At 45.6% G+C, this 25,262-nt stretch overlaps 2 protein-coding genes across 4 annotated transcripts in view; one reads left to right on the top strand and one right to left on the bottom strand.

Moving 5' to 3' along the window:
* MAN2B1 (mannosidase alpha class 2B member 1) overlaps nt 1-11,332 on the top strand; it is a 25,102-nt gene extending 13,770 nt beyond the window's left edge. For both annotated transcript variants that reach the window (XM_048490968.1, XM_048490969.1), the window contains exons 15-24: nt 496-593; nt 803-920; nt 1,982-2,100; nt 2,168-2,269; nt 2,896-2,983; nt 3,263-3,343; nt 3,983-4,219; nt 6,759-6,908; nt 8,304-8,406; nt 9,775-11,332. In XM_048490968.1, coding sequence (XP_048346925.1) covers nt 496-593; nt 803-920; nt 1,982-2,100; nt 2,168-2,269; nt 2,896-2,983; nt 3,263-3,343; nt 3,983-4,219; nt 6,759-6,908; nt 8,304-8,406; nt 9,775-9,890 — 1,212 coding nt within the window. In that variant the 3' untranslated portion in view covers nt 9,891-11,332. The remainder of the gene's footprint in view (nt 1-495; nt 594-802; nt 921-1,981; nt 2,101-2,167; nt 2,270-2,895; nt 2,984-3,262; nt 3,344-3,982; nt 4,220-6,758; nt 6,909-8,303; nt 8,407-9,774) is intronic.
* Nucleotides 11,249-25,262, bottom strand: TRMT1 (tRNA methyltransferase 1). Of its 2 annotated transcripts, none has more exons than XM_048490971.1 (17): nt 25,128-25,262; nt 23,859-24,230; nt 22,125-22,180; nt 20,886-21,022; nt 19,908-20,095; nt 19,124-19,239; nt 18,001-18,113; nt 17,463-17,611; nt 17,157-17,240; nt 16,452-16,521; nt 16,232-16,366; nt 15,362-15,447; nt 14,207-14,315; nt 13,648-13,724; nt 13,156-13,275; nt 12,207-12,340; nt 11,249-11,464 (listed from the first exon to the last, which is right to left on the bottom strand). In XM_048490971.1, the coding sequence occupies exons 2-16, from the start codon at nt 24,212-24,214 to the stop codon at nt 12,250-12,252; spliced, it is 1,887 nt and encodes a 628-aa protein (XP_048346928.1). In that variant the 5' UTR covers nt 24,215-24,230; nt 25,128-25,262; the 3' UTR covers nt 11,249-11,464; nt 12,207-12,249. The 2 variants fall into 2 exon arrangements, with proteins under 2 accessions (XP_048346928.1, XP_048346927.1); XM_048490970.1 differs by having other exon boundaries at nt 12,207-12,327.

The raw sequence follows: 25,262 nt of genomic DNA, 5'->3' as shown, positions 1-25,262 counted from the left end.
GGGCTGATGGGAATTGTAGTCCATAACATCTGGAGTGCCAAAGGTTCGCCACCACTGCAGTAGGCTGTTTGCTGGCCCACATTCCCTGACTTGGTTGTTTCCTTCCAGCCTTTTGGTTGCTTCTTTGTTCATTTTCTTTTCAGTAGCCAGTAGAAGCTCAATTCTTCCCAATTGCAATTGCTTCACTCACTTGAGGGAACTATATTTGCTTTGCCCGGGATTAAAGTATTATAATTTCAGCAGCAGGGAGATAAGATTTCCATGACAGAAGCACTGTCTTGAGGAATGATTCCTGGAGTTCCCACAACCGTCAAATGAGTAACAGGGTAGATGACATGAGACATTTAAGAATAGTATAGCATTCTGTTTCTGAAAGCAGTGCTCCCTGGCTTAATCTTTTTCTCTTCCCCTGGTCCCCTTTTTTCTTTGCCTCCTCCACCACTGGGCATGCTCCAGTAATGCTTCCTTCCCCCTTATCTTGTCACCCTTCCCCAGCATCTGCGAGTCCTGTTTGATTCCAAAACCGGCCTTCTGAAGGAGATTCAGAACCTAGACAAGAGTATATCACTGCCAGTTTCTCAAACTTTCTTTTGGTGAGTTGGGTTACTAGGTTCTGTTTTCTGCTTTGAGAAGGAAGAAGTGTCTGAAGTCCAGCGGGGAGGGGTCTCTCCACTCGAGACTCTAAATGGCACTTGTGTACTCGTGGTAGGGGGACTCTACGGGTGGTCTCTCTTCCCTTTTCTGTTGGGTTATTGGAAACTCAGCATCATGACCATTTCTACCTGTTAACCCACTTCTGTAGGTACAATGCCAGTGCTGGAAATGTTGACAGTGAGCAGGCGTCTGGGGCATACATCTTCCGTCCCAACAGTTCTGAATCCTTTCCCATTAGCAAGGGAGTCCACTTGTACCAGGTGAAGGTAAGAAAATCAGGGGTTTCTGCAATGGTACTAACCCTGCCTTGAGGGCTTGGCTTGAGCAACAGGGTTATCTTGGAAACAGTGTGCCCTAGAGCAGCTAACTATGACTTGAATTCGTTTTTTCTCCAAATGCCCTCTACAAGAAAATGGCTTCTGACTTTCAGACAGTTAATCACAGAGAAGGTGCAAAGGGGGCCTTCCTGGAAAGAGAATCCCAAATGCTTCATGCTGCCACCGAGAATGCTTACTGCCTGCACCTTTGGCGAGAGAATAATATGGCATTTCTCAGGGACCCAAGTGTGTGGGCAGGCTTATGTGGCCCTTGAACTATCCTGGTCCTAGACCACTTAGGCCTTTAACTTTTAAAGCCAGCACTTTAATTGGACCTGGAAACCAAGTGGTATCAAATACAATTGTCACAGGATTGGATTGTCATACCTGGGGGAGAGGGGCGGGCTGCTTTGTATGAAGAACGACACTTCACTCCCTGACATCTTCACTTCAGTTGAAAGGAACGGATGGTGGGTAATGGGATGTCCAAGACACTGAAGAGGCACAGCTAGTCAGAGTAAATTGTACTTGATAGACAAATGGTCAGACTCGGCATGAAGCAGCTTCATGAGTCTACATAAGTAAGAGGACATCATGGTTTACCACCTGCGACTAGAGGTTTTAGCTGCCACAGTGCTACAGGAAAAAAATACAAATGCTATGAGAAGTTCCAAGATGATGGAGTTGTGGTCACCAGAGGCAAAGACCAGTTTTGTCGCTCAGTATCATTCCTGAGGTGGCTTTTGGAATAAGTGAGGAAGGAGATTGCTCCTTGGGAGTTAAAAAACTGGACAGTTTTGTAACACTCCTAGTGCCAATCTTCTTTTGAACTAAGGTTTCTCTTGCATTGGCTGTGACGGTAGACTGCCCTAGTAGCACTTTGCTCATGCTTCTTGTATCTCTAGGGGCAATTGCTGCAATCTCCTTGTCATGGGCTCACCACTGGTGCGGAAGGTGCTCCTTCTTGATTCCAAGCAAGAATAATTTTTATGTATGGTTTTACTCGGCAGAACAAAGTAGTACAGGAGGTGTACCAGAACTTCTCCAGCTGGTGCTCCCAAGTGGTGCGGCTCTATGCTGGGCAACCATATATTGAGCTCGAGTGGACAGTAGGACCCATCCCAATCAGGTGAGCATTGGAAGTTGGAGAGAGGGCCCACGCGGGAGCACAACTCTGATCACTGTTTCTGCTACAGAGATGGCCTTGGCAAGGAGATAATCAGCCGCTTTGATACCAACCTGCAGACAGACGGGCGTTTCTACACAGACTCCTATGGGCGTGAGATTCTGGAGAGAAGGTATGGGCAATGAGTGTGGTTGAGTGAGATCTTGTGGCTTGGGAGTGACCTATTGTAGATTTCTGAAGATTTCTGTGCCTAGCTCAGTGGAGAGGGGGGAATAATGCAGGAGTTAAAAGGACACGTGATGAACTAGCTAGAAGATCACACTGTGCTCCAAGTTTGAACGGCTTTAAAATCCTTTTCCCCTAGTCTTATTCCCTATCCCACGTAGTTTTGTCAGATACAAAGTAAGAATTAGTAAGAGAACATATGAGCACTTTAAGAGCACTACTTATTTACCTTTACTGCTTTAAGGGTCTATTTTGTTCTCCCCCAGTCTCTTCACATGTATTCCCATCACATTGGATTGGCCAAACTCTGGTTGACTGTTACTGTATTTTTATCCCATCTTCCTCTAAGGAGCCAAGGTGGCTAACATGAACCCCCACACAGACTTTGTCCTAATCTACCTCATGGGATTTTTGTGAGTGGTTGGTTTAAGAACAACCAGTCAAATTTAGGGCCGATGGAGACTATAAACCTGGCTTTCCCCATTCACTACTCTGAGACTCTAACCACTTAAGCAGATCAGACAGGCAAGAATCTAAGACACTCCTCTTCTTCCATTTACTTCCCCTTCGTAGGAGGGATTACAGGGCCACATGGAACCTGAGCCAGACTGAGCCTGTGGCTGGCAACTACTACCCTGTGAACAGCCGCATCTATATCAAGGTAACACTGCCTGTGGGTTACTGATAAGCTTGGATACTCGTTCGAGACTCACCTGCCAATCTGTAAAGTGTTTTTTGGGAAAGGTATGAAACTGGTGCAGCTTTCCCTACAAGGTAGGTTAAGGCAGTGGCTGAAAACCAGCTACAGATGCATTCTGGTAGGGTTGGAATATTTGCAGTGGTATCCTAATCTGTAATTCTGCAGTGCTTCCAAGTACAGGTCATCTTTATAGACATGCATGCAACTTGAAACTTGTTTTTTTCTCTTTGTTCTCTCCAGGACCAGAAAGTCCAGCTAACAGTACTGACAGACCGTTCACAGGGAGGTAGCAGCACAGCTGATGGCTCTTTTGAACTCATGGTGAGCATAACATGGAAGGAAAAGCATTGTGGGAAGGTGAAGCCAGTCACAAAATGGCCACTGTGAGAGGCAGAGCCGCACTCACACATTCAAAGAAAGCTTATGTGACAAGAGGAGTGATTTTGAAAAATATACTGAGATGGGAAAGAGAAGTGAGAGAGACAGTAAATTAGCATTTCAGTGACAGTTGCTGTTGAAGCAGTGTTATTGTCATCTGCACAGCCATCCAGAAACCCTGCTGAACCCCACCTACTACTTAAAAAACATAGTGGGTACCAGGAAAGGCACCTGTGGGAGCCATGATGCCAACAGACACCACATTAGGGACCCATACTCTATTCCATTTCCAAGAGCTGCACTAAAACATGATTAGGAGGAAGAAGAAAAGCCACTCTGAACCAGGCAGAGGTAGCTAGGTAGGGGTGGGCAACCAGTGCTTTGGGTGCCCCTAAACCAGTCAAGATGAAGACCAGAATTCTTAGAGATGGGTACAGAGAGACACAGCATTACTCTGGCCCATAAATTGGCTTGTGTTCCAACACTCTAGAGTGTTATCCATCTCACAGCACCAGCACCGGGCACTGTAAGAGACAATCATCAATTTACTATGATTTCTTTCCCTTCTGTACTTGCCTCCAGGTACATCGACGGCTACTATATGATGACAACCGGGGAGTAGCAGAGCCACTGCTGGAACCTGGTGTTTACCATGATGGGCTTGTGGTCCGGGGCCGCCACCTTATCCTTCTAGACACAGCAGAGTCCTCTGCTGAGAAACACCGGTTGCTGGCCCAGCAGGAATTCATGGCACCTCAGCTAGTGCTGGCACCTGGTGGAGGACCTTCATACCAGCCTGGCCAGCGCAGGCTCAAGCAGGTGAGGGAAGTATAAAAAAGACAGCAGAGTCCTCCAGTAAAAGTAACTTCTGGATCCCATTCACTTAAGAACATAAGAACAAGCCAGCTGGATCAGACCAGAGTCCATCTAGTCCAGCTCTCTGCTACTCGCAGTGGCCCACCAGGTGCATTTGGGAGCTCACATGCAGGATGTGAAAGCAATGGCCTTCTGCGGCTGTTGCTCCCAATCACCTGGTTTGTTAAGGCATTTGCAATCTCAGATCAAAGAGGATCAAGATTGGTAGCCAGAGATCGACTTCTCCTCCATAAATCTGTCCAAGCCCCTTTTAAAGCTATCCAGGTTAGTGGCCATCACCACCCCCTGTGGCAGCATATTCCAAACACCAATCACACGTTGCGTGAAGAAGTGTTTCCTTTGATTAGTCCTAATTCTTCCCCCCAGCATTTTCAATGAATGCCCCCTGGTTCTAGTATTGTGAGAAAGAGAGAAAAATTCCTCTCTGTCAACATTTTCTACCCTACGCATAATTTTACATACTTCAATCATAATATCCCCCCCTCAGACATCTCCTCTCCAAACTAAAGAGTCCCAAACGCTGCAGCCTCTCCTCATAGGGAAGGTTCTCCAGTCCCTCAATCATCCTTGTTGCGCTTCTCTGCACTTTTCTTTTCTTATCTCCCCTCAATATCCTTTTGAGATGCGCTTTACTCAGAACTGGACACAGTACTCCAAGTGCGATCGCACCACGGCTTTATATAAGGGCATGACAATCTTTGCAGTTTTATTATCAATTCCTTTCCTAATGACCCCCAGCATAGAGTTTGCCTTTTTCACAGCTGCCATGCATTGAGTTGACATTCCCATGGAACTATCAACTAAGACGCCCAAATCCCTTTCCTGGTCTGTGACTGATAGCACTGACCCTTGTAGCTTGTATGTGAAGTTTGGATTTTTTGCCCCTATGTGCATTTGCCATTTCTTAGCCCACTCACCTAATTTATCAAGGTCCACTTGGAGCTCTTCACAATCCTTTGTGGTTCTCACCACCCTACATGATTTGGTATCATCTGCAAACTTGGCCACCACACTACCCACCCCTACTTCCAGGTCATTTATGAATAGGTTAAAGAGCACTGGTCCCAAAACGGATCCCTGGGGGACACCATTCCCTACATCTCTCCATTGTGAGAACTTCCCATTTACACCCACCCTTTGCTTCCTGTTTCTCAACCAGTTTTTAATCCATAGGAGGACTTCCCCTCTTATTCCTTGAGTGATGAGTTTGGTCAATAATGCCTTAAATTGAGGAGTGGGGCTATACAGCTTGGTGTCAAAGTGTATGAAGGAGGTCACAGGTTCACCCAGTTAAAAGACTGTCAGTAGCTTTGGTTTGGTAAAGACCTTTCTCTATGACCTTGGTGGAAAGCCATTGTCTAGTCAGCACAGATAAGACTAGATGGGCCAGAGGACTGAATCTGTATGTCCGGGGGCGGGGGTTGACCCCCACCTTGGCCCTGCCGCTGGCCCCCAGACATGCCCACCCCTCACTCACTGGGGCAGGGAAGGAGCCGGCGAGCAAGCCGGGGATCAGGCTGGCAGCGGCAGCAGCAGCAACTTCAGGCAGGCTCAAGGCTGGCGAGCAAGGCCCCAGTGTGGAGTGAGCCGCCGACAGCTGCACCACCAGAGAGGCCAGAGTAAGGTCCTGGCCAGCGCTAGGAAGGCCAAAGAAGGGCGGGCTGGCTGGAAGCAGGGCCAGGACTGTGCAATTGAAGGAGGCGGGGCCAATGCTGGTTGGATGGTGGGCAACAAAGATGAGCTGGGAGGAGGGAGGGGATAAAAGGAAGACGGAAGGGAAGGCAGGGGGTGGTGTGTGTTTGTGTAGGAAGGATAGGAGAGATGGAGACGGAGAATTAGTGGAAGGCAGGAAGGAGGAGGTGTGAAGTGGTGGTGTGAAGAGACAGGTGGAGGCTGAGGGAGGGGGTGTGCACACGGAAGAGTGGCAAGGAGGCATGGAGGCTAGGGAGAGCTGCCCCCACAGCCAAGCTGTGGCTCAAGAGATTCAGCTGCATTGACCGCTCCTTGGAGACCACTTCCTGGGAGTGAGGACAGGAGTGACACCACCAGGGATAGGGAACGAGGGATGGCAATGGGGCTCCCCCCAGGGGGAGCAGGAAACTGTATAAGGCAGCTTCATATGTTCAAATTTGTCCTATGCCTACCCCTACCTTGAGCAGTGTATCCTTCTGTATGATGAGTATATTTCAACTTTGGTTGTAAGTGAGATTCTTTTAGAAATGTGGCACAAAAGTCCTTCTGAAAGGAAGTGATTCTTTTTGAGGAACTGCAATTTTTAAAAGGAGGTGGTGTTATTCTGTTTTTCTTATTCAGTCTTATTCTGTTTTTGTGACATAGATTTTTTTGAAAACATTGTAAAGCCACTGTGAGCTGTTTGTCAGAGCAGTATTAACAGGTGTACTAAAGATAGTGAACTGACCTTTCTTGTTCATCTTGTGATGTCCTGGCCTCTGATTCTCCTTCTCTGGGCACCTGTTTCCAGTTCTCTGCTCTAAACCAGGCCCTCCCTGCAAATATCCATTTGCTCACGTTGGCTCAGTGGGAGCCGGACTCCATCCTGATCCGCCTGGAGCACCAATTTGAGCAAGGGGAGAGCGTCAATGGCTCCCTTCCTGTCACCATTAACTTGATGGTAAGCCCCTCACTTTTTGTCAGTATGGGCCAAAAAGGGGGGGAAGTGACAACTATTTTATTCAGCTTGTAGTTCAGAACAAGGTCAAGGAATCAACACTGAGAAGCTCACTTCAGAAAAAATATTAACAGATATTTAGCAGTTCCATGAAGAGCTTTTTGCCAAGAGTTCTGTTCTGAATTTGCACAATAGTCCTATGAGAAAGGCTGCCATTTTGTAAACTAGGGACCTCTGTACTGTGCAGCTGTGTACAATATAGCTGAGGGACAAGGCTGAGAGCTTGCTGAAAGTTTTTTTAAAGAAACTGTTGCTGTGATAAGGCTTGAACCAGAGAGCTCATTGTTTAGATTGCTTTGTCTTGTGACTAGTTCAGTGACAGCTGCTCTCTTAAGAGTGATATTTAAAGATATATTTAAATACCCCCCCTTTCTATCCTGTAAGGAGACTCAAGGTGGCTTACAAACTTCTTTCCCTTCCTCTCCCCACAAGAGACACCTTGTGAGGTAGGCGGGGCTGAGAGAGTTCTGAACAGGTGACTAGCCCAAGATCACCCAGCAAGAAAATAGGAGTGCTGAAACAAATCTGGTTCACCAGATAAGACTCTGCCACACAGGGGAGGAGTGGGGAATCAAACTCGGTTCTGCAGATTAAAGTCCACCTGCTCTTAATCACTATACCACACCAGCTCTCATACAGTATGAGAAGAGAATATTAGCACTTGATGGAGCTAATTAAGGCCGCAGTTGAAGAAATGCATTCAACATGGGGGAGGCGCTATATCTTGAAAAACACATAAGAGTCAGGAAACTAAAAAGACAGACAGAGGTTACTGGTAGCAAAATCCAGGGTCAAAGGCCATGTCACATTTTCTGTCAGTACCAGCCAAACCAACACAGAACAGCGTGTGCAAAGCTTCTGAAATCTCCAGAATTCCAATCAGCTTGGATGTTGTACATTTTCCTCCCCAGTTCTTCAGAACGGTTTTAATTGGTTCTAATAATTATAGGGCTTTTGTCTCAAAACCCAATTATTGGGTTACAGAAAAGTGGCGTATAAAAATCAGCGCTTCTGCTTCTTAATAAGTTGATCTAATGTTGCAATGCTGAGGTGCTATATGAATTACTGATTAAAAACAACATCCAAAAAGTCCTCTTGTGGTGGCAGGGGAGCGGGGCAGGGAATGGCACCAAAGGGAGCTGGACAAGGAAGGTCCAGATTTAGTCATTAGCAGGCTGTCGCTCCATCCTTCCAAAAGCATCTTGACAAAGTAGATACAAGAGATTGCAGGAAAGAAAGGAAAATCATGGAAGCAGCAAGAAGGAGCACAAAAATTTGCTTTCCAGTAGCATCCTAGCCTGAACAAATAACTCTTTTTTTTCTCCTCCTCCATGACAGAACTTGTTCTCTTCCTTCAACATCATCACCATACAGGAGATGAATTTGGCTGCTAACCAGAAACGAGAGGACATGAAAAGGTTAATCTGGCAGTCAGACGCAGGTATGTTTCCACCCATTCAAGAATGAGGCTTGTATTCTAGAGCCATTAAATCTGTCTAAGATAGCAGTTTCCACTGGTATAAGAGAAAGGTAGTCAATGAGCATGAATTCTCCCACAATCCCAACAGTATGTAGGCCATGATTCATGTGAAATTAAAATATCTTGTTGCTCTAAGATATCTCAGATCATCTCTGAACTTCAGCTGGTTCTACCCCCACAGTTAACTATTCTTATTACAGAACTATGGGTAAAGTGTTTGCAAGAACCTTCCGAGGATTCTGAGATAGGCAAACTTCTCCAAGACCTATTTCTTTGAGAACTTGGTTAAATGTTTGTGCTAACCTGGATAGGCTCAGGCTAGCCTGATTTCGTCAGGTCAGCCCTAGTTGGTATTTGGATGGGCAGCCTCCCAGGAAAACCAGGGCATGACACGGAGGTACGCAGTGGCAAACCATCTCTGAAGATCTATTGCCCTGGAGTCACCGTAAGTCAACTGTAACTTCACTGCATGAAAAAAGTTGAAAATTTAGCTACAGGGTGGATTTGATTGAAAGCAAATCAATTTAAATCATGATTAAAACCACTAGTCAGTAAGTTGGACTTAAATTATAGTTTTCTACTGAAAGACTAATTTTTGCTAGTATAATAACACTTACAAGCAGATGGTTTCATTTTTAGAATAATTTTTCAGGTTAGTTTTAGTTATATAAAAAGTTACTGGTCTGGATATACTATTGAAAATATAGAGCCCCTTGCAATAATTTCATAATTATTTATCTCTAGATTCATTTAGGCCACTAGGCCTTGTATTTCTTTGTTGAAGTTTGCATTTTGCATGCAAGCCTGCCTTATACATAGGTAGAGGAATTTCCTTACAACTAGGTCTCTTTTATGGCCTGCTGCCATTATAGAATTTTGCCTCCAGGGAGAGAATAAATCTCAGGCTATACACACAAGGATCCCAACACTTGTGAAGTAGTCTGCTCAAAAGGTTTCACTTTCATTTTTACTTCTTGTCCTTCTCTTCACACTTAGTTTCTTGTGTAAATCTATTCCACTCCAAACAATCTTCTATTTATTGAACTTCTTGAAACTTAGCACTTGAGGTTGATTCTGCATCCTAAGTTAGTTCTCCGAACGTGTGTGTGGGATCCTTCCTACCCAGTTTCCTGAGAAAACTTACACTCTTACCATTAATTAATGGAAGCCAATTCTAAGGGAAAAGAGATATGAATCCATATGGCAAGTTGAGGTAATTGCTGCTAACCTACCACCACCACAACTGGTTAACTCTTTCTTCTCTAGCAGTCTTATTACAGAGAATCTGACTTCCAGTATCACTAATCCCTAGTCTCCTTTTGTCTACAGGCACAGCAAGTCACCGGTCAGGTCCTAAGTTGGATCCAACACAGGTCACGCTAAAGCCCATGGAGATTCGAACCTTCCTGGCTCAAATACAGCAAAAGTTCTATGTACAAAATTAATACCAACTGATTCCGTCCAGTTGGGTCAGCCATTACCTCAAGTGATTGGAAGGACGTTAGAAGTGTCCTGGGGGACTCTGCCTTCTGGAGCAAATGTCTCCAGTTCTCTAGGCCAAATATTCTCATCTCTTGTAGAGAGAGGATTCTTTGGGGCTGCTTAAAGCCCTTCTTGAAGCTTGTTTCCTGATATTTCCCTCTGTTGGTGAATGGGAAAAGGATCACAGCAAAAATGTTCAGTTTCACCTGTTCCCTAAAAGGCTGCAATGTGAATGTATTCATGGGGTACTGTAAGTGCAATCATTACCTTTCCAGTAAACCACTTCATACAAGCCATTTAGAACCTGACTGGTAAAGAGGAAAGGCCAGTACTAGACTGCAAAACAGCCATTGCTGTCAGTCTACCACTTGTTCCCTTTTCTGTGATTTTCATCCTTTTGGGGTGGGCAGGGGGGATGACCAACCTTTCAAGAGTCAGGCACACTCTGCAGCATCTGGACTTTAAGGGTCCCAAGCAACTGAACTGTAGACTTTGACAAGGAAGAGGCACAGTTCCAATCATGAATAATTGGCAACCTCCCCCTCCAAACGTAATCTAGTTCAGCTACATTATTTATTTATTTATTTATTTATATTTTAGATTTATAGGCCGCCTCTTCCCCGAAGGGCTCGATATCTCTCATAATTATGGGAATATTATTTACACAAATCAAATAGGGACTTGTGCTTTTGGCTAGCAAGTAGGCACAGCAAGTCGGACAGCTAGCAAGTAGGCACAGTCAGTCACTCTTCTGACTGCAATAGAAGTTCACCTGAGGAATGATGGTGAGTTTGGAAAGCAAACACCATCCTCATGCTGTATTTATGTATATAGAACTCTGGGGTCCTGAAGAAATCTATCTCACACACCAAGGACAGGGAACTAAGGGAGTCCTAAGCCAATTACCATACAGTTCGTGAAGTCACACTGAAACAAGCATCAGGTAGGAGCTGATATTGTCAGAAAAAGAAAATGAGGGCTAAAGGATAGACTCCTGGGATACTGTTCAATAATCTCATTGAACTGAGTAAGATTGTGTGGGAATACTGGCAGTGTACCTTTATCAGATTGGCAAACCTGACTTTCTGCTCCTTGGTAGAGAAAGACAAGGCCAGTAGTTTACTGATAGATACATTAGGATAACTTTAAAATATTCACTGTAGGGAAGCTGAGAGTCATCATAGGGAGGGGTTTTTCTCTGTCCCCCGCAGCATTTCAAAATCATAGCTGTCAATCAGTCACCTCGGCTGGATGGTTAAACCCAATGGAACAACGTGTAGGTCTGAGCTTTTGCATAACAAACCACAAATCAAGCACCAAAGAGAAACACCACCATTCATTTAATGGCAGACAGATCATACTTGATGGGCAGGCATTTTGAAATAAAAAATATCAGTTAATGCAATTTTTTTAAAAAAAACCTGACCAGAAGCAAATGTTTAGGGCTGTTTCATCACGCGTCCGTTTTGGAGTTTTGCTCACTCTCGCTTTCTGTCTCATGGGAGTAACGGCAGGAGTCCCCGAGTAAACAGTTGCCCTGGGAGATAAATGGTATCCATTGTCACATCGTTAACAACCAAGGGCTTCGAGTCTGTGCTTTCAAGCAACCTCACAGCTGGCTCCAGGACAGAACAGAAGTTGGCCTGAGCGGTCTGTGGTTGGTTTGAATACTAAACATAGCCTCCTATTTCGAGACTTAATAGAAACATCAGAAGTCTGCAAGGGATCGGGCTCACAGCACCCGTAGTCTGTGACAATTTTAGAAGAAGTGGAACGTTTGAAGCAGAATAGCAGCAGTAGGGCAGGGAGTGGTTAGTGGGAAATTGGCTGGAACTCCTTTGACTTGTACTCAGGAGTCCACAGAATGAAATGATCAAAGGAGAAGGGTAAAACACTCCAGTTCCCTCTGCTGTGCTTTCTAAAGGAGAAGTCCCAATGCCTACTTCAATACAGGAGGCTGCAGGGTACTGTGGGATCTATCTCCAAGACATCTAGTGAACTGATCACAGAGGTAGGCAGCCCATAAATCTCTGCTAGACTGATATCTCCAGAATATCGAAAAATTAGGGGGTTTAGGAGTCCCAGCTAAAGGGCCAAGTGTTCTGTATGTTTAGACGTGGTCACATGAGGAAAAGGCCCAGTTTTGACAGATGCCCAAATGACTTGTCTCTGCCAGACTCTCAGCAGTTACACCCACTGCTTTCTTCCCAGGTCTGGCCAAGAGTAGTCTGGTTTCCACCTACCCATCTCCCCAGGCCAGAGCAGCTCTGACTTCTCACCTCCCGGAACCGTTTGCAGGGAAAGCTCTTCAGGTGGCTCCCATCACTCTCTTCTGCACAGCCCTTCCTCTTGTTCTGGTGCAGCTTCCTCTTTTCCTGCAGAGAGGAAGAGATCCCGCCCCTGCCCGGCAGACCTGTCAGGCCACAGCCAGGAAGGCTGCTGCTCAGTTCTGGTGGCTGTTATCAAAAAATGGTCATCATGCAAAACCTCAAGGACAGGTGTTGGAAGACACCAATCAGCTTTCACCCGGGGGGGGGGGGGACCACCTTGTCTTTTCTCCAGTCTGGAGAGCACAAAATACAACCATCCAAGATACAAACGATCTTGGCAGCAAACTAGGCAGCAAACTGGGTCCAAGACCCAAGCTGGAAGCCAGAGAAGAAGGATCCAGTCTGGGATATTAAAAAAAAACCTCCTGACTCCAGGCAGGGAGAAGTGGAAGGCACAGAAACATCAACCACATAATCTGCTGTATCAGGCTCTCTGCCAAAACAATATTTCCATTTGAAAAGAAGCCTCAGCTCACAGCCTAAAAGTACAATTCTGAAACTGTACAGGAAAAAAAACTTGCAGAGGATGACTTGGCTGATTTGATCAAGACTGCAACAAAGAGGGAGTCAAGCCTTGGCCAGCTGTGTCAAATCTTGGCAGTTAAGCGACTTTGGCTGTGATTAGTAATGGATGGGAAACCACCAAGAAACTCCATAGTCATGATCACAGAAGCAGGCAATGGAAACCACCTCTGAATATCTCTTGTCTTGAAAATCCCATACGGCTGCCATGTTGGCTGCCACCTGATGGCACCCTCTGCCGCCAATAAAGAGGGATGTGATTGAGGAGAGGGAAGAAATGGGTGTCCATACTGGACTCTCCTTTCTCATCCGGCAGAATTGGAGAGATGTCAGGTATTCTTGCTCCTAGCATTGTTTGATTCCCTGCAAGGCTTACCCAGCTTTGGCTCTTGCTTTAGGCCCCCAGTTGGGCTCAGGATTCAGCTGGAACCGTTTCAGGCCTTGCTTCCGTGAGTTGGGATTAGCGTCTGCCCGGACAGTGAAGGATGCCTGCAGCCTGTGGAGTCGAGCAAGAGTCAACATGGAGGGCGAGCTGAAGTTTTACAAGAAATCCAAAGGAATTTCAAACTTCCAAGGGCTTTTTGCCAAGTGGGATAACAAATCACTAACTTCTCTTAGTCAGAATGAAGTGGATTCTGTACAAGGACCGTGCACCCACATCCCATACCCAGAGTTTTATGATCTCAACAGCCCAGCTCTGCTTTTCACCAAGAACTTCCCAAGACATTTTCTGCTTTTCACCAAGAACTTCCCAAGACATTTTCTGTTTTTCTGGTCTCCATTTTCCTGCCTATAAGCCATTTTCCTCCTTTGCCTGAGGTGAATGTCTGCCCCACAACACCTGGTCTTCTGCTATCCCAGTACCTACTTGGGTTCCACAGAGAGGATGCAGGCAGCTGGACAGTTCTCTGAAAGGCGCTCCCTCTTCACGGGGTTGAGTTTTTCCTACAATTAAGGAAGCATAAGTAGGAATGAGAGGCTTAATCTGAACTTATTACCCTGCACATGTAATAGAGGTAGGTAGAACCAATGAGTTTCAACCAAGGGTTGGCTGAGAAAGTATATCTCTGCCCCTCCTCGCCCTCATTCAATACAACAGACCTATCTCTAGGGTCAGACCCAAAAAGCAGGATATGTATTAGCCTGAGAGAGAATGTGATACCTGACAGGAATCTTCTGAAAAACTAGAACCAGCTTCAATGAAATTAGATAGGAGCAGTGATGTAGAATTGTGTGTCCCAAGCTGCTTTTTTCAGTCTCCACAGTCAATGGCATTGTTACAAAACAAAAGCAGAAACCAGACAGTTGTACCAAGGCCACACATTGACCAGAACACGTAGTCTGAAAATTACACCACCTCCACAGTAGTTCTGGAGATGAACGTGGCAAGGATCAATAAAGGAAGGCAGATTAAAAGCTTTGCTTACCCAGCAGCGCATTATATCCCAGACCACAGATGATGGTGCATCTGTCTTGATAGCATTCTTGCAGGCATGAGACAGAGACACTCGATACCCAGCATGAAGGAGAGCTGACCTGGAATGGAAATCAAAAGACGATTTGTACCACCAAGACCCTTTGCTTCTAAGCAGAAGACTTCTGGCACATGGTCAGTAGAAGGGCTGAGCGGTAAGCAGCTGGGCTCCTCCTCCTTCTGAGAGTTGCCATAAAGCCACGAGGACCATAGACTGGCATAAGAGCAAGACACTGCTCCACGCAAAATGGATGCCTCTCAGATACTTTTGGGATCCATCAAGTGTGTCAAGCTTCGGCAGAAAGGCAGTTGGCAGATGTATTTTTCCCCTGGCCCTAAGATGTACCCAGCTGGACAGTGGGATTAATAACTCTCTATTGTGTCGCCACGACTTAATCAGTATTCCGAGAAGACCATTACTTATCCTATCTGCACTCATCCCAGCAATCAATTGGAACTCAAGAGAATTGTCCAAGCATTCTCTTGGGTACTGACGACTCATTACACCTCTCCTATCTTATTGTTGGAACCCTGGAAAAGCAATCAATTCTTTGTCTACAGCTTTCCTGCCAGCTTACCTGATACAGTCTCAGGACTCATTTGGGGTGCAGATATTGGCCCTTCAGCCTTTCACAGCGTGTGTGTTCTGGATTTGTGTGTGCACCCCCATTTGTGTATGGGCTCTTTCCTTAACTCTTGGAAACGCTGGTTGTTTTCCTCTTCAGCGCTGCTTTAAACAGACATCCTTTCAAGACTGGTAACGATCACCCATCCCTGAAAACCTATCCAGCTCCCACCCTTTCCCCTCCTAGTCAGCCGTTGTATGCTCACATGTGTGTGTGCCCATAGCCTAAAATACGTCCCTTGTTTTTAATAATTATTAACAAAACACAATTTGTTAATTATACAACTGCCTGTTCATTTGGGAGTTTTCCCCAAGATAATCCAGGTATACCCAGGTTATTCATCCCAGCTGCCCCCTCTTGTTCTGTCTCCACAGCTAATTCCCTCAATTAGCATAAAGGCTGCCTATGTAGGGTAACACCTGATGTGAGTTTTCATACAACAAAGAACCAGGGCAGGCTCTCGCAGTGCGTGCCTTACTTACCTGAACTGCAGCAGGGAGGGACTGTTGCAGTGGATGGTTTTGCTGAGATGATCGAGGGTGTAATAAAGAGGGATGTCCCTGAGTTCCTACATCACAGAAGAAAGATATTCCAGTTAACCGGAAGTCTGGAGGAGGGGAGTGCTAGAACTACAATTGGCAGGTTTGGTTAGAGAGAATCCTGACATTGTTCTAGACGGTAGTAAAGAACAGTTTGGAAGCTTTCTATCTTTTGGGGGCCTGTCTGTGTCAGCATGTCTGCCCTGTTACAGAAGAGTCTGGGGCATTCTTAGCACACACTCGACATCGGTCACTGGCCAAATCTATTGGATGATGCTCTGAGAGTATGCCCCGGGGCACAAGCAACATTTCTCTGCTGCTCTGCATCACAGAAAAGATTAGCAGTGATGGGCAAGCTAACTGGGGGGTGGGGGTGGATCTTTTCATTGCGGAATACCTGATAGCTTCTGAGGAATTCAAGGGTGCCCCGGAACACAAGTTTGAAAGTCACTGCCACAGAATTTATTAACTGGAGCGGAGTACAAACCAACCCTCTTGTGCAGGCAGCTGCACACTGAAAGAAGAGCCTGTTCATATGCTGTGTCTCACAAGTTGTTATGTCTTTTGTACTGTAGCAGCTACCAGTATGATACCTAAACAGAATGCATCAGGCTGAGCTGATCTGGAACAAGTAGAGAGAAGGGCCCTCGATCCAGACAGCACCAATGAGAAAAGAACTTCTATAAGATGCGAAGTTTTTTTACTCCTCCTGTCCCTGGCAAGAAGTTGCTTCTGTTGGGCTGACATCTAAAAAGTGACGGGTTCTCCTTGGCAACAGCTGATGGTCTTCTGCCTAGTCAAAGGCATCCTCACCTCAATTGCCATGCTCAGGATCCCCTGAATCCGCTGGCTTGTCTGGAAGCGCCCTGGATTGCTCCCAACTGCTGATAGGACTCGCTGGACAAAATCCGCATCATGCAGTGGCTCTGCCCACATGGGGCCACCCAGCTGTAGAAAGAAAGAGGAGCGAGGGTCATTTTGGGATTTGCTAGCTAGGAGAATACCAGGAGGTTTAGAAGCAGATGCGCCTCACCTGGTGCCGCTGGTGGCAGTGTTCACACGATAATCCCACAGGAGGGCCAGAGGCGGCCTTGTAGTTGATACTGTTGGATTAAAGATCATAAAAACAGCTTTCAGAGGAGAACTGGTTTAGACCTTCAAATACAGTGACTGACTTTTACCACTTTGAGAGCTGCTTCTGGTTTGGTTACACATATCCTCAATGTACAATTCCCTAGATGAAAGTTATCACTCAGTACCCCAGAGATTCAACTAATACAGCACAGAACTGGGTGATGTTTACAATAATGATGACAGGCAGAGAACAGCGACAGTAGCTATTTATGGGGACACCCTTTGGTGGAGCTTCCAGCTTTTGGACACACCTTGTTTTTTTTCCCTGACAGACATAACATTCCCCTCCACTTTGTTTTTCTGGATTTCAGGAGCCCCAGACACATGATTGCACCAAAGCCCTCTGCAGCCAGAAGTGTCAGAATCATGAACAGAAGAAGCAAGTAATTTTGAAAATTAAAGCGGGGGGGGGGGGTGCCAAATGTGAAGGGAGGTGGCTATGACACCCCCACCACCAATGACTCATTCAAAAGCGAACCCAGGAAATGAATTTCCTGGCCTAGTCAACATGGGGCCATTTTGTAAAATATCTGTGCCTAAAATTCATCCATCAAGTTGGTTAAAGTGAAGGAAGAAGAAAATTCTGCTGTCCCAAGTCTCTTACTTGTTTCCATTGTGAGCCACTTTGCCAAGTCTTTGGACATGAAACGAGCCACAGCCCACACAATTATAAACCAAGGCCTGTTTACTGCCAAGAGAAAAGAAGAGAAACGTCACCGCACAACAACTCTGGATACAAAAAGCGGGAATGGAGGAAAAATCCAGATGCCAGTCTTGAGATGTACTGATTGTAGAAGATGAGCTCCCTGATATCCCAACCAACTGAAAATACTTCTAGAGGCAGAAATCAGAGCGACCCAAGGTTTCCCCTCAGGGAAACTCAGCCAGAACCATAACAGAGCCATCTCACCTGGCACTAGCTTTGACCTTGGCCTGCCCAGAAAAGATCCTGACAAAGACACGGATATAGAAATCAGCACTGACTGACAGCAGTGGGACAATGTAGCGCTGGTAGCAATTGGCACGCAGGTCGAGGCTGTGCAGGATAATCCGCAGGGCCTGAAAGAGGAAAGAAGTGGGAGAACCAGTGAGAGCCATTTTGTTTTGCTTTTTGCTTTAGGATAAGAACATTATGCATGTTGTTCAAATAGTGTGTTCTTTCTTGCTCAAGAGGAACCACAGGAATTAAGAGAATTGTTCTTTATTCTCTACTAAATGGGTATGCAGCAGGGAACAGCCATGCAGGTAAACTCACGGAGTTTGGAGCCACAGCCTACATTATGAGGGGAACATGGCGAAGAGCTGCTGGTTATTAGTATTTGCTCCTGCAGAACAACAAGTTTGGGAGGATTGGCTCCCTCTTCAAGGACAGGGAAGGACAGGCCTGAGGGTGGCCTTGCACAGCATCAGCTTGCACATCTGGATTCACAGGCGTTCACCCCACTCACCATCTCATGGCAGAACTTGGTCTTGATAGACATGGCCCCATACTTGCTGTAGCAGGTCTCCCCAGAGTTCCCAGCCATTACAGCCATGTCGGTACATGTGACACACAGCAGGCCTGCAACAGGATCCCCAATGTGGAAGTAAGTCATGGACAACACAACCCAGCTTTTCTTTCCCCATCTCTCTAATGTAACATCAACTAAGCCCCTCAGTGGGTATAGCAAAATAAACCACACCACTTGCACCTGGCAAGACACTAAGCAATGCAACAGGGTTATGGAGCCAAGGATCATGGTGCTAAGGCCTGAGGATGTTTGCTGTACCACGGGGCCGCATCAGTGCGTTAGTGACTTCAGCTCTTATCTGTGTAAAGAGAAAGAGAATCTTCCGCTGTCCTGTCAGATAGATTTAACAGCTATCTCCCAAGAGCCTGCCCATCCTCAGAGGGCTGTGGGAACCACATCATTCACTGAAGAAAATCTATGGTACAGCTAAAGACTCCCAAGACTTTCAGCTTCCAGCCTCCTCATCCACCAATCCTTATCCAAGGTCCTGATAGAGCCTGAATGTCAAGAAGGCACAGTAGTGTTCCCTTCATGCATTAAGGCAAGGCTTCAGTCTCAACTTGCATGAATTTTCACTTCCACAATCCCAAGTTCTGCTCTAATATCAACAGAAACCTGCTTCTTCTGATTGGCCAAAACTGCAAACAAGTTATTTGTCACCTAGACGTGTAAAAGGAGCAAAGCTATGGTAAAATGGTTCAGTTTAGAAGATGGCTTTTGTTAGGGAAAAAGTTACTCCTACACTGATTGCCCTGTTGCCTTAAACAGATGTGTTTCCATGCATTGTTTGGGTGCCTAGTTCTACAATCCCAGTCCTAGTTTATTTTTGTCTTATATAGGAAGCTTTGCTGCTAGATTCAAATGATATATTTAGTATTCTGCTTACTGATTGAAGAGTTTTTATTGATCCTAATTGTCCTCCCCCTTAGATCCCAGTGGGAAAGGGAGGCTATAAATGAAAACAGCAGCAGCAGCAGCTGGAAATTCTACATCCAAGATTCCTGCAGAGTCCTAGCACCCCTGTAGCAAAGCCTAGAGCAGCACGCAGCTTCTGCCTCACCTCCTTCACTCACAGCCTGCACCGCAGCATCAAGAAACATAGAAGGGCTTCCATATGGATCCAGGTCAATGACATCAAAGAACTCTTTGGCAGCCTTGTGCTGGTACATCAGCATCCTGCGTGGAGGAGAAACACAGGCTAGAAGCATCACGCTTTGTGCTGGGGGCAGGTGGCGGGGAGAGAACAGACAGTGGCCTAGTTCTCACTGATGGCAAATCTGTATTTGGGTTGTACCACTGAAGACTTTGATGGAAGCTTCAGTCTTCTCCCTGATATCTAAATTTTTTATGCATAGGGATTAATTTTGTATGTATAGACATTTTATTATGTCAGTCTCCCCCGTGCAGTACTAAATGGTACAGCTCTGGCAAAGATTCACCACCTTAGTGTAAGCTAAGCCAGTGAAATACAAAGATCTTTTCTGGGCCAGGAATTCAAGTGTAAGAGATTTTTCCCTATTAAATGCCTCTGAAAAAGAAGAGAGGACAAGGGGGAAACGTGCCTAATTTGGGGATGTACCATCAGCATGGGAATGGAAGGACAACAAGGATCAGGGAAATAATTTTTGGCCCATTTCTCCAGCCCCCTGCCTGTACACCTTAGCAGGTTGGCCACAAAAAAAATGGAAGAATGGGAAGAGAAGGCAGTCCTCTGCTACTCAGTTACTCCACAGATGCTGCTGCACTGCTCAAACTGGGGCAAATTATACACCCGAACATGCAACTGACTTGGGACTCCTGTCCTACGTTATCCATGAAGCCCTGAAGAGAAGACTTCCACTCACCGGGCATCTGACAGGCTTGCAGTCACCAGATGCTCCGTGTCATTCAGCTGAATGTTCTGGGTGATGAGTTCGACAGCCTTGGAGGAGACGTCATTTGCTATGACACTGCGAAGGCCTGGAACCTCCTTGGCAAACCGGACCGAACGCAATCCAGAAGCAGCCAGAGCCTCCAGGACTCGGAGTCCTTCCTGCAAAAAAGATGGAGATACATAAAAAAGGAAACCCCTGAGTGGATTACCTCTGTGGATGTCCTGCTAAAGTAACACAGGTGGGAAGTTGGAAGTATATGTAGGGTGGCCCTTGTCCAGTCGTCCTAAGGCTCAGGTGCAGGATTTAGGCATCTCCAGGATGCTCCAGCATCAAGAAGCAATGGCCAGAGGCTCGACATTCAGATCCTCAGCTGTACAACATGCGCCTTTTTCTGTTCCAAAAACCAATTCACAAGTTGACATCACTGCTGGCTGATTTTTGCCAGAAAGCATGAGATGATGTCTGGGTTTTGTGAATGCTTCAGCACAAGTCCCGCTCAGCAGCTGCTCTTCAGCTCTCACCATCCTTTCTTGAGAAAGTGTCCTAAAGCTTAGTGCCAAGCATTTAGGGAGGTACGGTAAGGGGTAGGCATTCAGTGGACAACTATAAGTAGGAACATGATGAAGCAGTGTGATATTTCACCGGTTTGTTTGTTTCAAATATTGCAAGGATCCCTAAACCTGTGACACATAATGGAAAATATCACTGTTTGTAACATGATCTCTGTACATGGCATTTAAGCAAAGACAGATCCAGTTTCCAAGGAGCTTATAATCTAAACGATGACAAGGTGGGGTGGAGGGGACAAAAGGAGGAAGAGTAGGGAATGCGAGGGCAGCAAGAGAGGAACCCGTTTAATACAATAAAAGCAGCGCAATAGCAAAATGAGCTGTCATCCTGTGGAACCATTGAGAGAATCACCAAACTCGACACAGAGGGGCACGACACCTGGCACACTTCTCCAACAGAAGCAACTTTGTGCTCCTCCTTATCCGCAGGAGGTGGTGGCTGCAACTCATCCTCTTGTTCCCCTGTTGAAAGTTCCACGACCACTTTTGAGACATTCTCCTCCCCAGGAACTGCAACTGGAAAAGAAGGAGTAATGACAGAATCTGAAATGGAGCTTAGACCTGGGACCTTGCATGAACCCAACAAAAACCAATCACCTTCAGTACATCATTCCTAAACCGTTTTTGCAAAGGGACGCTCAACATTCAGCTGAGCCCCGCTACATTAAAAAGTCAGTCTAGCTGCTTTCCTTGTAGAGACAATGGTCCCTGTTGTCTCCATACTTCAGTTCAGCTAATTGTGAAGGGTTGTATGGCAGTCACTTTCCAGAAGTGCTAGAAGCAGGGTTGTCAGGTCCCCCTAGCCACCAGTGATGCATGGCAGGGTAGAATTGTCAGATCCCGACTGGGAAACTCCTGGTGATTTGGGCAGAGAGTTCACAGGGTACAGTGCCACCAAGCCCATGCTGTAGTCTAGAGATAAGCTGTAATTCAGAGAGATCCCCAGGCCCCACCTGCAGGTTGGCATCCCTAGTTAGGAGGGTGTCCCAAGGGCTATACCTCCTGTTCCAAAAACAAAAAGAGGCCTCTTTTCTATTATGATAGTTTCAGGAGGACAGCCACACTTGCCTTCAGGAGAAGAGCCAGCTTCAAGTCCTGTAGCACCTTGGAGACCAACAAGATACTTGGGATATCAGCTTTTGAAAATCAAAGCTACCTTCATCAAATCTAGCTCTTCTTTTCTATTAGCCTTTTACCCAATCTTTCAACTGAGGGTGTAAAACTGGTTGCAGTTGCTCATGGTACTTTATAGCTGGAGCAGGACCTTGGCTAAATAGCAATACAAAAACTAGAGAACAATCCCTACTGCAGATTTTTCCAACTCCCATTTATAAGCCTGAGACTTGAGGCAACTCAAGTGTTCCCCAAGGTTTCTGTATCTGGGCTTGTTCACGTCAAATAGCCACTAAGAGGGCACATGGCTGCTAGGACAGGCGCAGAACACAGAGCAGCTTCTAGCAAGCAGAATATCCTCAACCCAAATTCAACAGATCAATAGTAGGGGAGAAAGGAGCAGCAGTCCCTCCTACTGAGCAGCAGAAATTTTTGCATGTTCTTAAACTATTGACTTTTCCTACATCACCTTCCATAGAATAATGAGAAAAATAGCACCACTCACTGTGAATCCCTTTGGATGAAAGCTGCAGACGAGCAAATTCCGTAATGACTGCACACCTGCAGATAGAGGAGAATGAACGTTCTTTGCATTATAGTACACTACAGGTGCAAGTGTGTTATCCTGAACAGGGGATGGATAAAATCACTGAAGACACTAGTACTTTGAAAAGGGCCATATTTTCCAGAACATCCAGTAGTTTATGCATATACTTTATGCTATTCAAAGTGATTCCCGTTTTGTGGAATGGGCTGCCTGAGGAGGTCAGTAAGGTTCCCACACATCTATCATTCTGCAGACTGTGTTCAGGGAGGCATTTTTTTACAGTACAGGGCTGCAGTAAAATTGGAATAATTTAGGAGGATACTTTTATAAAGGGAGTAGGATTAGAGTTTATGACACTGTTTATTGTATGAATTTCTTGTTTTTACTGCATGGTTTTAATCATCTGAAATCATTTTTTACATTTCTTTGTCATGTCTTATTCTGTTTACTAACAATAAAGCCCACTAAGTGAGAAAATACAGTGGGCTCTAGAAAAGTGTTGTTTGCAAAGCTGGATTGTGGCTTTACAAGGGAGGGGGAGCAGTGCCTGTGAAGATGGGGAGAGTTCTCCCCATCTCCATAAGCAGATCCCCCACCATTTGCAAAGTTGGATCCCAGCTGTGCAAAGAGGAAGGAGCCAACTCTCCCCACTTTTATAGGCACACACACCCTTGTTTGCAAAGCTGGATCCTGGCTTAGCAAAGGGGCCGGGGGGGGGGGGGGGGGGGGCCAGAAGGATGCCCGTGAAGGTTGGGAGAGTTCTCCTCCATCTTCATGGGCATCACCCCCCACCAGTTTGTACAGCTGGATCTCAGCTTTACAAAGGGGGGAGCCAGGAGGAAGTCTTGCCTTCATGCAACTACTTTTGCATTAATACCCCCTTTCCTCCTCCTTAGAAAGCACAGCACCAGCCATGCAAGGACTGCTGGGAAGTGTAGTCCTTGCCCCTCCAAGAGGAGCTGGGATCTGGGTTCCCCCAGGCCTCTTCCACACATGCAGAACAATGCACTTTTAATCCACTTTCAATGCACTTTGCAGATGGATTTTACTGTGCAAAATAGCAAAATCCACTTGCAAACAATTGCGAAAGTAGATTGAAAGTGCATTATTCTGCATGTGCGGAAGCGGCCCCCGACAGCTGAGGACTACACTTCCCATCAGCATTCACATTTTCTGATTCGTCATTGGGAACATGCTGCTCAATAATATAGTAACATAAGGTTTGTTTATCCCACTGTTTGTTCAGGATATTCACCCAGCAGTCTAACTGTCTGACTCCAGAAATGCTGTTCTATTCCCAACTTCTTACCTCCCCAGTAAATTGTTTTCTTCAAGATTTTTATACAATAAGCAGACGAGACACATGCAATAAGCCATTCACATGACAACCTAAGCAGTACTTGCCCTGGATTCAACTGAAAGAAACAGGCCTCAGTAGGACCTCCTGAATCCCATGCCCACTTTGCCAACAAAAGGGAAATGTGGAAACTTAGCATCCATGGAAGGTTTATAAAGCTAATCCAAGGCTTTATTATAATTCAGCAATTGTAAGTCACAAGCCCAACACCTCACTTTCTTTATCACAAAATCAGAGGAATAACCTTCCTCAACATAGGGGTAGACTCCAACAGTCCATCTTCTCTGAAGTCCAATGGAAAACAATCTCTGCATTCTATCCCCAATCCCACTTACGTCAGGTCTCTGTTGAACTCCTGGACAGGGTTGTAGAAAACTTCGTTGGCACTTGGAAAAATGATTTTTGCCTTTCCTTCTGTGATTAGAGTCTCACCATTTTTTACAGGCTCAATGTCACTGCTGGAGTCCACTGGAAGTGGCTGAACAATATTTTGCTCTAGTTTAGAACCATCTGTTTCCATGTGTTGGGCCCGGTCACTATCCATGCCTTTAGTAAAAGAAAGAGTCCTGACTTGAAGATCAACAAAAGGCACGTAGTTCCAGGCTTTCAGAAGCAGTTGTGCTGTTACACTTCGGTGTGGTGATAAGGTGTTCCTCACAAACCAAATCCGTAAGAGAAATTTTCCTGTCATCTCATTAAACTATTTTCTGAAAATATAAAAAAAGGGAATAAGAGAAAAATATAGGACAAGCTACTCCTACTGCATGCATCCTGAATTTTCAGGTACTTCTTTGACAGCACTTCAGTTCTGCGTACAAGTGACAATCAGGAACAGGACATCATATACTAGTTACTGGAACTTGACCACTTGTTCAGATGTGCAGAAAGCCATGGAGGTTATTTTCAAAGCTGTGGAAAACCCCTTCATTAATTTTATCTGTGGAGAACAAGTGTTCCTGAAGTTTTACAAAACAGCATGTCCAACAGTCATTTTCAATAGTAATTAAATAATTTACCCTGACATGGATAGTGGCAAATCACCTCTGAATGTATCATCTTGAAAACCCTATGGGGTTGCCATAAGTTGGCTCTGACTTGATGGCAAAATATAATAATATTAATAATAACCACCGTAGTATCTGCCAATAAACATGCATTTGCCATGAGAACATGGTAAAAGACAGCTTCCTATCTTGGTCTTAGCTTGCCAACTAAAGGATGGCCTTAAAGAGACACTTGATTTTGTCCAGGCAAATGGATATTACCTAGAAGTAAGAGGAAACTCTTAAATTTGAGACAATTAGCCTAAAAGCAACTTCCATTATGCTGAGTAATCCTGGCTGTGGGCTTTGTCTGCCTGATAAAAACTGCGAAAGAATAGCGGGGGGGGGGGGGGGGGCATAGGAACACAGAAATACCGCACTAATGATTGTGTGATCATAATTATATGCTTTATTTATAAACCACAGGCAGAGAACTGGGAGACCGACATTTGAAGCACCACTCCTCAGAAAGCCATGCTAAAAAATAAAGAGGTTGAGTCTTCCAGGCTAGCCATAGCCCACCCCCTTAATCCCAGTTTCCTGATCCCAAACAGTTCCTACCCAGAAGTAGCGCAAACACCCAACAGTGACTTCCACGCTTCTCAGGACAGGGCATAACGACAGCGCCATATTGAAAGTTGCTCGAGGATAATCAGGTGACTCCGTGTCGGCCAATAAGATTAGCCAAAGATGGGA

Source organism: Sphaerodactylus townsendi, linkage group LG03 (genome assembly GCF_021028975.2).
Source record: "Sphaerodactylus townsendi isolate TG3544 linkage group LG03, MPM_Stown_v2.3, whole genome shotgun sequence".
In the NCBI taxonomy this organism is placed as follows: domain Eukaryota; kingdom Metazoa; phylum Chordata; class Lepidosauria; order Squamata; family Sphaerodactylidae; genus Sphaerodactylus; species Sphaerodactylus townsendi.
The sequence above is the reverse complement of the archived record's forward strand: the minus strand, read 5'-3'. Positions and strand labels throughout refer to the sequence as shown.